General features: G+C 36.9%; 1 protein-coding gene across 7 annotated transcripts in view; it reads right to left on the reverse strand.

Annotated features, from left to right (window-relative positions):
• Nucleotides 1-706: 706 nt before the first annotated feature.
• The window catches only part of SLC6A12 (solute carrier family 6 member 12), a 41391-nt gene continuing 28814 nt past the window's right edge, over nt 707-13283 (reverse strand). For all 7 annotated transcript variants that reach the window (XM_074269333.1, XM_074269329.1, XM_074269330.1 and 4 more), the window contains 5 exons: nt 10269-10406; nt 9797-9899; nt 6444-6544; nt 1962-2132; nt 707-1445 (listed from right to left, as the gene is read on the reverse strand). In XM_074269333.1, the coding sequence (XP_074125434.1) occupies nt 1308-1445; nt 1962-2132; nt 6444-6544; nt 9797-9899; nt 10269-10406 (651 nt within the window). In that variant the 3' untranslated portion in view covers nt 707-1307. The remainder of the gene's footprint in view (nt 1446-1961; nt 2133-6443; nt 6545-9796; nt 9900-10268; nt 10407-13283) is intronic.

The raw sequence follows: 13283 nt of genomic DNA on the forward strand, positions 1-13283 counted from the left end.
GGTCTGATTTCAAATAATATAACATATCCTGTCCCATTCTAAGGGAAAGCAGATCACAGCAATGTGACCAACATCTTCCTGATATTGAGAAAAAGTGCTGAATTAGGTTATCAGAGCCTTTTTTCTAAGTTCCCTGACATTTGGCTTTTTTTTCTCTCCCTAGCTTCAAGAAACTATCATGAAGTTAATAGGAATGTCTCCCCTCACTCTCCCCAACTGGCTCTAAGAACTTAACAAATTTATTTCTATGTCTTGCTTTAAACTTTTCTCTAAAGTCAAATAATTTGTATGAGTCCAGGTCAGGGGGTGTAAAAAAAAAAAAAAAAAAAAGATAGATGAAGGAGTGGGGCAAGGGCAGAGGAAAAAGGAAAAACTATGTGTCCAATTTCTTCTATGACAAAACTCTCCCTGTTCCACGTCTTGATGCCACTGTTTTTGTGAGAATGAGAACATAAAATTATGGGACCACTAATGAGAAATCATTACTTCTAAAGATCCAGAACTGGGAGTCAATAGTAGCAGGGCAAAAACTTTCATTTTGGCTAGTACTCTTTACTTAGAAGCAAGAGTTTCCTATAAGCTTTAGGGTTAAATCATCAAATTCTAGATTATAACCACCAAGTTCTAAATTATTTCCTCTTTCTTCCCTTCCTATTTCCTCTGTCCCTGGGGAAGAGTTTCCAGGATAAAGTTGAGGACATGATTGTCCACTAGCCAATTTTAATGGAAGTACTGAAACATAATGGACACATTTTTAATGTTATTCCCATGACTGCATGTCTCAAGGGAACCTCCACATCAGCACATGGTATTTTTCACCTAAAATTCCCTTATACACATAGTGTGATCCATTCATAATCTTCTCAGCAGAGATATGTTCCAACAAGGTTCCCTTTCCTATATACAACCCACACTGCATGGGGTGTGACCATTGAAAGGTCCCTCATTGTATAATATACGCCAGATAACCCCCTCTCCGACCTCCCTCTAATTTTCACAATGTACTGAATTGCAAAATGAGTCCTTTCCTCTCACAAGATAGTGTGTTCCAATAAGACATCCTTTCATAACATGGCATGTACCATTGGTGGTATCTTTATCCAAATCATTTATACCCACTCAAGAAGAAGCAGTTAGGAATATAGCTGCATCACTTGAGGAAAGGACAGGAATTTGGCCCTTGCTATAAGGGAAACCACTTGCATTCCCATTTTTTGCTTGGAAGAATTAGGACAAGGGGATGCTAATAAGGGAATGGGGAGTCTCAAGTTTCTGGTCTAAAAATCTCCCCAGGTTCCCATCATGTTCTACAGGTGAGTCTCCTTCTCCAAGGTCATCAGTCCTTCTTTAGCTGGAGAAGGTGAATAACCCAGGCTATGAACACCATCAGAATACTGCTTGGGCTGTGGCAGATCCAAGGCTGGAGAGATAAGTTGTCGAAAGCGCTGTGGAGAGAACAGACAAAATGAAGGTGGATAAAGAGAGAACCATTCTTAAAATCAAGCAGTGTGGTGTAAAAGCCAATGGATCAGTAGGACCTCCTTTCTTTTCCTATAATTTGCTAGATCAGTGAAGATTAATCCATTGCCTGATATTTGAAGATGAGCTAAATGGAAATGACCCGGCACCTCATCCATTCATATTATGGTACAATCCAAAGAAAATTTTCTTCATCCTTATTATATTGTGCATTCCAATGGGCCTCTTTTGCACATGTGTACAAAGGTACACAAAAACATTCATACCACAGGGCCTCGATGGGATTTTCTTTCCTACTTATGAAATGTGTTCTAATAGAATCACACTCATGACATGGAAAATGTCAGAGGGTACCCTTTAGTGTTACATGATAGCAAACCAGGTAATTAATACTTTTAGTGTGACTTCCATGTGAACTCTCAGGCATCAGATTTTGTTCCCTGCAGTCCCTTTCCATCTCCCACCTCCTCCTATCCTCTTACCTTCTTGAAAGATCCTTGCATCTTCAGTAAGCCTATAATGAAGAAGAGTGGGACACAGAACATGGAAGACAGTGCCAGCATCCAACCAATTGAGTAACCCCATGGTGGGTATGTGTAGACATTATTATATTTGAGTGGTGTGTACTTGATCAGAGAGAACAGAAATGTGGCCTGAGGAAAAGAAGAAGGGATAGTGATGGGTAGGAGGATGGCCCATGATAAACCATTCACATTCATTTGAGAGATGGACTTCAATAGCCATTTAGACCAATTCATACACGAAAGGACTCCTCATGATAACATATCTCTTTTCATATGCTAGGTCCTCAAAAATTTAAAGTCAGTTATCATGTCTTCCCCTGAGTTTTCTCTTCTCAAGCTAAACATATTCATTCCTGGAAATCAATTCCCATATATCATGGACAAGCCATTCGTAGCTTTGCTTGCCCTTATCCGTGTATTCTCTAGTTTATCAATGTCTTTCTGGAGGCATAGTGGCAGAACTTAATGTACTACTCTAGATATAGTGTGATAAAGACAGACTACCATGGGATTATCACTTCCTTTTTCCTAAAAGCTATGCTCCTCTTCATACAATCCAAGATTACATTGGATTTTTTAGTAGCTAAATCACATATTGAGCTTACAGCCCACTATAAAACCTAGAATAGCTGCTCTATATCCATGCCTCTCATATCTTGTATTTGCAATGTTGATCTTTTCATACCCAAGTGCAAGTCTTTGCACTTATCCCTATTGAATTTTGACTTATTAGATTCAGCCTAATACATAGTCTGTTGAGATCCTTTTGGAGGCTGATTCTGTCATCTCATATGTTAGCTATCTTTCTCAGTTCTGTTTCATCTGCAAATATAATGAGTATATTAGGACATATAAGTCATTGATAAAAATATTAAACAACATGGGACCAAGCACAGACCCCTGGGATACTCAATAGCAATCTCCTGCCACGTTGATGCTGAACCATCAACAACTATAATATTAACACCTACAGCCCATTCAACCAGTTTTGAATCCATCTGGTTGTATTAGCTTCTAATCTAGATCTCTCTATTTTCCCCCACAAAAAGAATATGAAATACTTAATAAAAAATGTGCTAACATAATCAATCTCAACTCCAAAGAACCAATCATGAAGCACATTATCTCCAACCTATTAAAATAGGTGGAGAATGAGATGAATATCTGGGGGCATGGAAATATGTAAATTTGTTTTGCTTTATTATACTTATTTATTTCAAGGATTATGTCTTATTTTTTTGTTTGGTGAAGAGAGGAAAACTAGGGAAAAATGTTACCCCCCAAAAGAAAAAGAAATTAAATCATTTAAAAATTAAAAAAAAAAGAAATCCAAAGGGAAATACTGAATTCATCAAGGGCTACTAAGTGGTCTCTTACTGTCTCCTTACTTATCTTGAATATTAGTCACTTTGATTTCTCATTTCCCATGCAAAGGTCATTCTCCTTTTCAGAGAAAGCAGAAAGTAAGAATTATGTAGCTCTGGTTTTTTTCCCTCCAGTTGTCAGTCAGACCTGTCCCTTTCATCCCCAACAAGGGTCCTTCCCCATTTTTATTCCTTGTCCCTTCCTCCACATAGCTTAAAATGCTTGTTGTTTTCTCCCCTCAATTCATCCTTAGTTTTAGCCTTACTGAAACAACTGGATGAAGCCACACCCATATTTATTATTCTTCCTGATATTTTTTCCATCTTCTGTACAAAAGTATCCTCTTATATTCCCTTTTTCTTTCTCTTAATTTATCCTAGTTCTGAATAAGGCTTATCTATCAAAAGCTAAGGATTAGTCATGAGTTTCATCTCACTAAGGATGAAGTGATATCTATGAGGACAAATTTGTTACCTTATGTTAGTCTATGTTATGTCTAGTTGTTCTTACATGTTGCCTAAAAATGGGGGCATTTTTGTATAGGCATTTGGGAATGTAGAGTTCTACTACAAATGGTTCTTCTTGATTTCTTATCCCTTGTGAATTTCTGGTTTTCTCAACTGCTATTGTTTTTTTGTTTATGTCCACTCTATAACATCTAACTTTTAGGAATATAATCAGATATAATCAGTCTTCTCATTTTCCTAACATTTTTGATTAAGGCCCTTTTGATTAAATTTACAAGACAAATACATTCTCAATAGCTTGTGTTAGGTGTACTCCATCTTTGACCAGAAATCTCTCAGTCTTGTAGGCTGGGGTCCAGAATTACAAATGGCTTTCTCAGATACCATCAGTTGTTCATTTTCCAAGTTAATTTTTTTTTCTTTCTGCATTCCTTGGCTTCAATGGGCAAGAGTGAAGAAAACATAATCTGTGCACTTATAGTCTTTATTTCATGCTCAAGACTTCATAATCAGTGGCAATATATTAGGGGTTCTTCTGGTGATGCCATTTTTGTCCACATGAAACATAATATTTGTCATCCATTTAGATAAATCCTGGAAGGTTTTGGTTATTTTCAAAACCCCCTCTTCCCGTTCTTTACTTTTTTGTGTCACCAAAATATGGCAAAGATTAAAATACAAGGAACCTTGGAAATATGGAGGGATAGAGCCTGAGTATAGGAATGATTCAGGAGTTGTCTTCAAAATGTGAAAAATAAATAAATTCAGAACTGTTGAATCTTTAAACATTATTTATGAAGGTTTTTTTAGTCTATCCTGCTACTTGCAAGCTGGTATACATCTAATTACAGTCTAGCAGCGAGGATATTAATGTTGTTATCCCCAAAAGTGACCTTTATTAAGGCATTTGAAGGATCAACACATGTCGGGGATGGAGGGTTCTTCTGGACATAACTGGAAACAGATGGCAAGTCCGACAGGCACTGGAAGGAGCAAATCTCCTTTGTGGGGGGTAGGGATCAGAGAGCAAGGTAAGAGACTCGGGAAGTCCTTTATTTATTTTAGGGACAGAGATATGGAATGGAGGAGATAGGAAGGAGGAGCTAATAGAGGGATATATAGGAAAGAATTCTATGCTAAGAGTCAGGAATATATTAGCTCCAGTGCTTACTAGTTATGTGGACTTTGGCAACTGTCCTTATCTAAAAATGGGAATTATATTTGTGAGGAATTTGCTTTAAAAATCTTAAAGTGCTATAAAAATGTGAGTTATTAAGATTGAATACATAGAAGCATACTAAATCTTTATCCTACTCCATTCCTAAATATAACTTACATAATATTATATTAACATATAATATATTAATTATATCATTATATTAATTATTGTATTAATATTATGTATTAATAACTATATGATATCATTGTCTGTTATATAATATTGATTTAGTGTTCTGAGTTAAAGTCCTCAAACTTTATGTATATTTAACATAAATCCCATGGAGACAATTTCACATGCTGAAATTATTTTTCTTCCATTCTGACCAATTATCTAATTAATCTTCCTTTAAAAAAAAAACAGGCTTAGGAAGAAACTGAAAAATACATGAAATTAAGAAAAGATAGAGAGAAAGTTCCTATTAATCAAACAAAGTTTCCTTGATTTAGGTTATACTCTGGACAAGATCTTGATTTTCTAAAAAGAGATTATCTCCAGGAAGAACCTCCCAAGTTCACGATTGTTTTGTTTGATGAATCAAAAACTATAAATTGAACTTTCTGTTGTAGGATTATCTCTACAAAATATTAATTTTGTTTCTGAATAATATAAAATATATGAAGACAAGAAGAATTTCAATAAATAAACTCAATGAATACTCCCTCTACACAGTAAAGTTTATAAATATATAATTTTTGTATAAAATATACTTTTTATACAAGTATGTTATGTTATACATATATGTACAGTTGTACCGGTAATATTTACATATATCATGCATGTTATTAATATGCACATATTGCAATGCATGTTGATACTGTATATAATATGTGTTTATATGTATATACATATAAATGTGTATGTATATAGAGGGGTAGGGGGAGAAAGAAAGAAATAAAGACAGAGAGACAGATTTAATGTCAAGAAACACAGAGTATCTAAATTTTCCCTTCCACACAGAATGCAAAGGAAGAAGAAAGGAAAAAAACCTTAAAAATGATGGGCAAAATGAACACAGAGGAACAGACACAGGCATATAAATAAAAGAAAAGAAAACTACACAATTAGCTACATTGATAAGTAGAGAGAAAATAGTAAGATTGGGCTAGAATAAATCTAAGAAGAGATACTGAAAAGATATGCAGGACTGTTAGAACAATTACTCAAGAAAATCGTCAATTAATTTAAATAAACATGAATTAAGTACCTATCATATACACAGTCCTATGCTAGCACAAATGATACAAAGGCAAAACCAAAAATGATATAAAGACAAAAACAATACCATGTTAGACAAAAAAATAAAATATGTGACTTAGATTTCCTTTTCCCTGCTTCCCCAAGAGTTCTAGTTTGAGAGAAAAGTAGCTGGATTGAAGTATAACATACCAGGCAAAGTCCTGGAGTTAGGAAGAGCCAGCAGATCTTCACCAGTGGCCATGGCCGGTAGCCAATCATATCTTCAACATTATCATAGAAACGGTCAGCTCCTGGAACGAGGGAAATAGCAGGAGCAGAGATGGAATAGGAATGAGAGAATGATGTTATCACAAGCTAGAAAGGAATTGTCATGGTGATTTACTGTTCCTCCTCCCTATTTGGAGATGGGAAGACTCGTCTCAAAATTATCATTGAGAGATAAAGAGATGGGGAGGGTATGGAGGTCTATCAAAGTGAGAGCAGATCAGTATGGCATAAAAATCTGGAATCAGGGAGGATGTAAGTTTAAATTTTGCCTCTGATACTATCTATGAAACCAGGGAAAAGTCCTGCAACCCCCATAGTCTTGGCTTCCTCCTTCATAAAATGGTGAAAGTCAAAGAGATAACAATGTGTATTTAGAAAGTGCTTTTTAGAGATCTTCAGGTTTGTCATAGACTGAAAATCAAAAGAATGGGAAGTGTATTCACAGCTCTGCTATCAAGAAAGGACATGACCAACGGCCAGTCAAGTAACGACTTTTTCCTGTATTAGTTACCACACATGAGTATAGTAGGAAGAAGCCTTTACTAGTTTAGCTTTATGGGGTTGGTTCCAAAAGAACCAAGATGCTAATTATTATAGAAGCTCTTTAAAAGTGCTTGGGATTCTTATATTCTCAGTTGAATCTCATCTTAAGTCATTATAATGATGTGGAAGTCAAGTATACGTTCAATTAAAAAAAAAATTAGAAGAAAGCAGAAAGTACTACACTTGGAGTTAAAAAGACAAAGATTCAAATCTCACCTCTCAATTCATTTTAACAAGCCTTTTAAAAATTTACTATATTCCAGACATTCTTCTAGGCTTTGGGAACTATGTGATCCTGACTAATTAATCTCCCTGAATTTCATTTTCTTCATCTATAAAATGGGAATAACATCTATAGTCATTATCTAACAAGGTCGTCATTAGACATATATTAAATAGCTCATAAGGAGATTTGCAAACTGCAACATGCTATATAAAGTCAGCTGCTATTAGCATCAGGAATGATCAGGGAAAACAATAATGAGCAATAATAATAGATCTGCCTGATCTAGATCTGCCTAGAGACACAGTGAGTTCTCATGGTTATGTCCAAGGAAAGGTTTGCTGTCCATTTCTTAGGAATAGTGTAGGGCAAAGATGTCAGATGGGCACTTAGAGTATGGCTTGAAAAAGATTAAAATGTAATTGGAGAATATTTACCAAAATGAATAAAAACATTTTTCATGCTAATCATATTTTCTTTTGTCTTGTTAAACAGGGCAAATAAAAGTAGGTATATTAGAAAGATCAATGCTGTTGCATAATAAACATTTTCTATTTTTTTTTTAACATTAGACAAGATGACATTTCTTTTAGTCCCAGTATTTACTCTACCTGTGTTGGCCTTCAAGAAGCTCATAGGGAAAACAATAAATGTAGTTCAGAGAAGGCTAAAATGAATTCAAAGTAAGCTTTGAATTAAGTTTTTTTTTTCCATCCTGTTTTGAATGTTCAGCAGTAAAATGAGAATTTAAAGTACTTTAAGCTATCTTAAAAATAAGTAATTAAAAATATGAAGTATTTCAGTTTATGGTCTAATTAGACTACTTTAGACAATATCATAAATCTACAGCTTACAAAAGGAGAAAAAAGTACCAATATTGTGTGTATTTAAAATATGTATAAAATATACTTCCATATGCAAAACTTTAACATAGTTCAAAAGGGAGAATATGGAACTGCTAATGTACATTTATTTCATTATATATAATTGAATGCTGAGGGGGGAAATGATGAGTAATTTCTAAGAAAATGATGCTTCAATCTTGAAAGTTATAGCAAGGAAGTAGAGGAAACCTGGATAGATTCTGCTATGCACTGAAAATTTAGAGCAAGCTAATTTCTATTTTATTATTTATTTTAATTAAAATGTAACTTAAGTGGCAAGCAGCCAACTAAATTTGGCCATGTGAATTTTCACATTTAAACTGATTAATTTCACCACAGAATATTCTAATGGCTTCAATCATTCTAGCTATATCAATCAATAAACTGAGAATTTATTAAGCTGTTAATATCTGTCAGGTAGTATGCTAGAGATCCAAAGACAAAAGCAATAGTGCTTATCCATATCCAGCTTACATTTCAATAGGAAGTGGAAGAAAATAAGCATTTTAGAGTGCTATAAAAATTATGAGCTATTAAGATTGAATACCTACATGTATTCCCCATTCCTAGATATAATATTAATTCATTTTCCTTAGCTAAAGTCCTTGGCTCCCAAATCTTGTCATTCAATCATTTTTCAGTTGTATCAAACTCTTCATGACCTTATTTGGGATTTTCTTGGCAAAGATATTTAAGTACTTTGTCATTTCCTTTGTTAGTTCATTTTACTGATGAGGAAATTGAGGAAAAAGAGGGTGAAGTGACGTGCCCAGGATCCCATAGGTAAGATTAGTGTCCCTGATTTCAGGTCTAGCGCTCTAAGCACTGTGCTCCCTAAGTATCCCACCCCAAACCCTATATATATATAATCAAAATCACATGGAGATAATTTTACACAGTGAAATTCTTTTTTTCCTCCATTCTTATCTGACATCTAATAAGTCTTCCTTTTAAAGAAAATAATGAAATTTAAAAGAAACTGAGAAGTACTAAGAAAGCCAGCATGTTCCAGCACAGTATATACTAACATAAATAATGCTAACATGTTTTCGTAAATCTGTCTGCTACCTGCAGAGTAGCACACACCTGCTCCCTGCCTCCCTTTTTATTTGAGGTTGACATCACTGTTGTAAGGATGGTCCTTCACTGGGGGAAGCTGGATAAGATAATCTCCAAATTTCCTTCCAACTTTCCTGACAAAGTAGCATTATATTTGTGACTTTGAGCCACACAAGGCTGTGCTAGCAGAACAAAATATCTAGCAGGATCTTGCAAGGGTTGTGTAAGAGACTGGATGCCAGATATTCAAATATCATCCTGGCTACTTTCAAAGAGAAGCATCAATAGAGGGTTAACCACAAGATGCTAATTTATTACTGTGTACCAAGGAGAGGAGAAATTGTCTTAGTGGAAGAAGTATCAACATTAATGAAATCATAAAGCTTTTGAAATGTAAGAGAAATGTCATCATAACAGTTACAAATTGCTAGATGATAATCCTTGCACCAGAGGAGCCAGATTCCAATTTGTTATGGCTCTGGTCCAGTCTGGGTTTCAAATATTCTTCGTATCATACCCCATCCTTGCCCCATCTTCTTCTCCCTCCCTCCCTTCCCTATGCTTACCATATACCCAGCTAATGCAGATCACCTCGAAAAATGAAAGGAAAAGTAAGCACATTCCACTGGAAGCATAATAATCAAATAGTTGGAATATGTACATCCCACCCTGTGGAAGAAAGAGAAAAGTTGAGCTCTTAGGGGAGAATATCTATGGCCTGGGACAGGTAAATTCACCAGGAGTCACTCATAGAAAAGAGTCTTTTAAGAACTAAAAATATCTAGGCAACTTAGGGACAGAAGATGTCCCAAATGGCTCTTGTGAGGTTTTTCTTCATACTAAATTGGGGTGAGCCCTTGGGGATCCACCCTTCCTCCCCTTCCAGTTCTTCCCATGGGGCTGAGTTAATCCATGAACAGAAGGTACAACTGCATAAGGTCCCATTCCATCTGTGTCATGGGCTAGACTACAAATAGATAGGAAGAGGCTCCTTAGTGCCCTTTTGCAGAATGGGGTCCAACATGCTTGCCCACTTACCTCGGTGACAAGAAGCAGTCCAAACAAGTAGCACACGACAGCAATAAAAAGGATGAGGAGCTCTCGCCTCCCTGATTTCCGTAGCTGCCTGGGGAACATGTCCATGGAGGCCGTCACCAGGCACTCCACACAGACAAACTGTGGGTGGGGGAGGGGAGGAGGTTGGGAGGGGAGAGGGAAAGGTGAGGGCAGGCTATTCTCCCTCTTCCCCTTGTCCTTCTCCCCCAGGGAAGACCTCTACTGCTGCTTCTTATTTCCCTCAGGATATATACATTCGGAAATATGGGAGGAAATTGGGAGCTGAATGGGGAGATGCTGAGTAGCAAGGAAAGGGAGATCGGGGCTAAAGCAAATTATGAGAAAGTGGCCATTCAGGTAGTAGTGGGGAGAAAAATGTGCAGGTAGAACTAACATCATCCTATGTGGTCTTAATGTGACACAGAGACAGCCCTGAAGTCTCAAAGGCTCTGTACTCAAAGAGGTCATGTCATGGTCCCACCCTGGTAGAATCTAGCAAGCTGGAAAGGCTTCAGGTATGATGGCCTCTTATCTCAGGCCCAAGTTGGCTCAGCTCATAAAGGTTCATTATCAGAAGCTTGGTCTGTATGGGCTTTTTTTTTTTTTTTTTTTTTTTTTTTTTTCAGTCACAGTTGATCATGAATCTATCTCTAAGGTATAAATAGCTTGCTACCTGTATCAGGAGAGGGAAGGACTCAAGAGCATGAAATCAAATCACAAATCTTTAGAATATGGAAATAAATATGAATGCAGATTTTGGAATCTACACTCATCTAAGCCTGGCTGGGGAGGATTGTGCATCTCCAGAATGATGGATCCATTATAAAGTGGCTACTCAGCTGGTTAGAAATACTGGCCCAAAAAGAAATAGGAAGAGGAAAGAAGACAAGAAGAAAATGGGAAGTGATTGGAAGAGAGCCAATCATGAGAGCCTTGGCTAGAGAACCCACAAGGAAGATTGGGCCAGCTTGTTTAACTAGATTAGGGATGTTTTAGGATATTATTGCTGTGCTCTACAACTTGAAATTTCCAAAGTCCTTTTGAAAAACCTAATTTTAATTCCCTGATACTAATTTTAAAAAGAGGGAGGGAACATGGAAGGAAGGAAGAGAGGGAGGAAAAGAAGGAAGGAAGGAAGGAAGGAAGGAAGGAAGGAAGGAAGGAAGGAAGGAAGGAAGGAAGGAAGGAAGGAAGGAAAGAGGGAAAGAAGGAGGGAAGGAAGGAAGGAGGGAAGGAACGAACGAATGAAGGAAGGAAGGAAGAACAAAGGAATGAAGGAGAGAAAGAAGAGAGGAAGAAGAGATACGTGAGCCTGTCAAGTCAAGAACTGGGGTCAGTGATAGAGTAATGCAATGGGGGTAATTGGGAGCTCTCTGATCTGTTGGATCCTGAGCCATTTCCAGACAGACATGTGTTCAAGCTTAGCTCTGAAGGATTTGGATCTGTGATGATGAAACAGTCACTTTATTGGTCCCTGGTTCCTATGATAGCATTAAGATGTCATTGATGGTTTTCATCAAGAATGATTGGTCATTGAGCAAGAAGAGCTGCTCATTCAGACGACTTTATGGAGAAGCAACTTCTACTATCCTCTCTTTCTTCCTATCTGCCAAGTGTGATGGGGTCTCTCTGAGCATCATTCACCTCAGACTTACATTGGGATTGAACGGGAAGGAGATATTTGGCCTTTGGCCTTTGGAAGTGATAGTGTAGCTCACACCTGGCAGTGAGAGCATATGCTGGCTTCGATAAACATAAGATTGTACCTCAAGTCCCTAGCTGCCTCTCCTGATCTGTGTTCCTTGGTCTGAGCTAACGTGGCTGAATGGTGATATTGAGAGGGCTATTTCATGCCTTGACAGCAATCTCATGAGTTCAAAAAGTATTTAGGTGCTAATTGCCCAGGAAGAGGTAACCACTGAAACAACTTCTCAGAAGAGAAAATGACCACTACCAAGAAAATGAGCCCAAACTACTCCCTGGCTTGCCAGGAGATACGGATCTTGAATGAATTTCTAGGACAGTATAGAGCTGAGATGAAAGTTGAAATGTCTATCAGCAATGCCACAAAGTACTCCATGTTTCTACTGTTTTAAGTATTTACCTCCCAAGGAAATATTATAGTAATGGTGAATTATTCAATTATGCTTTAAGTTTTTATCATGAGCCTTTTGTGTTTCAAGCATTTCTTTGGTGATGCAAGAAATAAATAACAGTCTGATACCTAATCTACCTTGTGCATTGATTATCTTTCCATTATGTGACTCTGATTATCCTTTTTGATAATCTGTAAGTAAACTTTAAGAAATTTTTCTTGTGACTCAAGAGGAGAGGGTGTAATGAACCAGAGAGCACTAAAAAAGCCTGATTTTATTCTTTAGAGGTGAGGCTCCTCCCAAAGCCGGGGTCCTTTGGTGAGAGGTAGTACATTCTTTCTGGGTTACATGGTCTATAGAAATATAGAGGGGTATACATCTTAACAGCTTCTTACCCTTCCTTCCTGTGTTCTTTCCTTAGGTCAATTTTATTTTGCCAAATCCAAATTAAAGGGACAAGATAGGAGAGCCCATGAGGAGAATCAGGTGTCAAAAGGAGCTCAGGAGATAGCAGAGAAAGTATGCTACTTATCTAGAGGGAGAGGGGAACTAGGCTTAATACAAATTTAGAGAGAGTTCAATCAGCAGGCACATCTGACGCCAAAGGCCCAACAGACAGAAAGATAATCATACCACCCATATGTATGAGATAGAATTTTTGATTTGGAGTCAGAGGATCTAGAAACCACTCTTGGTTCTGCTAACTATTATTTTGTGAATTTAGGGCTTTTCATCTCCCTTTAAGTTAGTTATAAAATGCAGAAGTTGGACTATAAAATCCTTTCAGTTCCAAAATCTATTTAAATGGCAAGGCCTAGCAAATAGGAAACAAGTGCCACAGTGAGGTATGAAGGTCCAATATGGTGGGAGTTTGTCATATTACATCTGTCAAAGGAAGGAG

This window comes from Sminthopsis crassicaudata, chromosome 5, assembly GCF_048593235.1.
Source record: "Sminthopsis crassicaudata isolate SCR6 chromosome 5, ASM4859323v1, whole genome shotgun sequence".
NCBI lineage: Eukaryota > Metazoa > Chordata > Mammalia > Dasyuromorphia > Dasyuridae > Sminthopsis > Sminthopsis crassicaudata.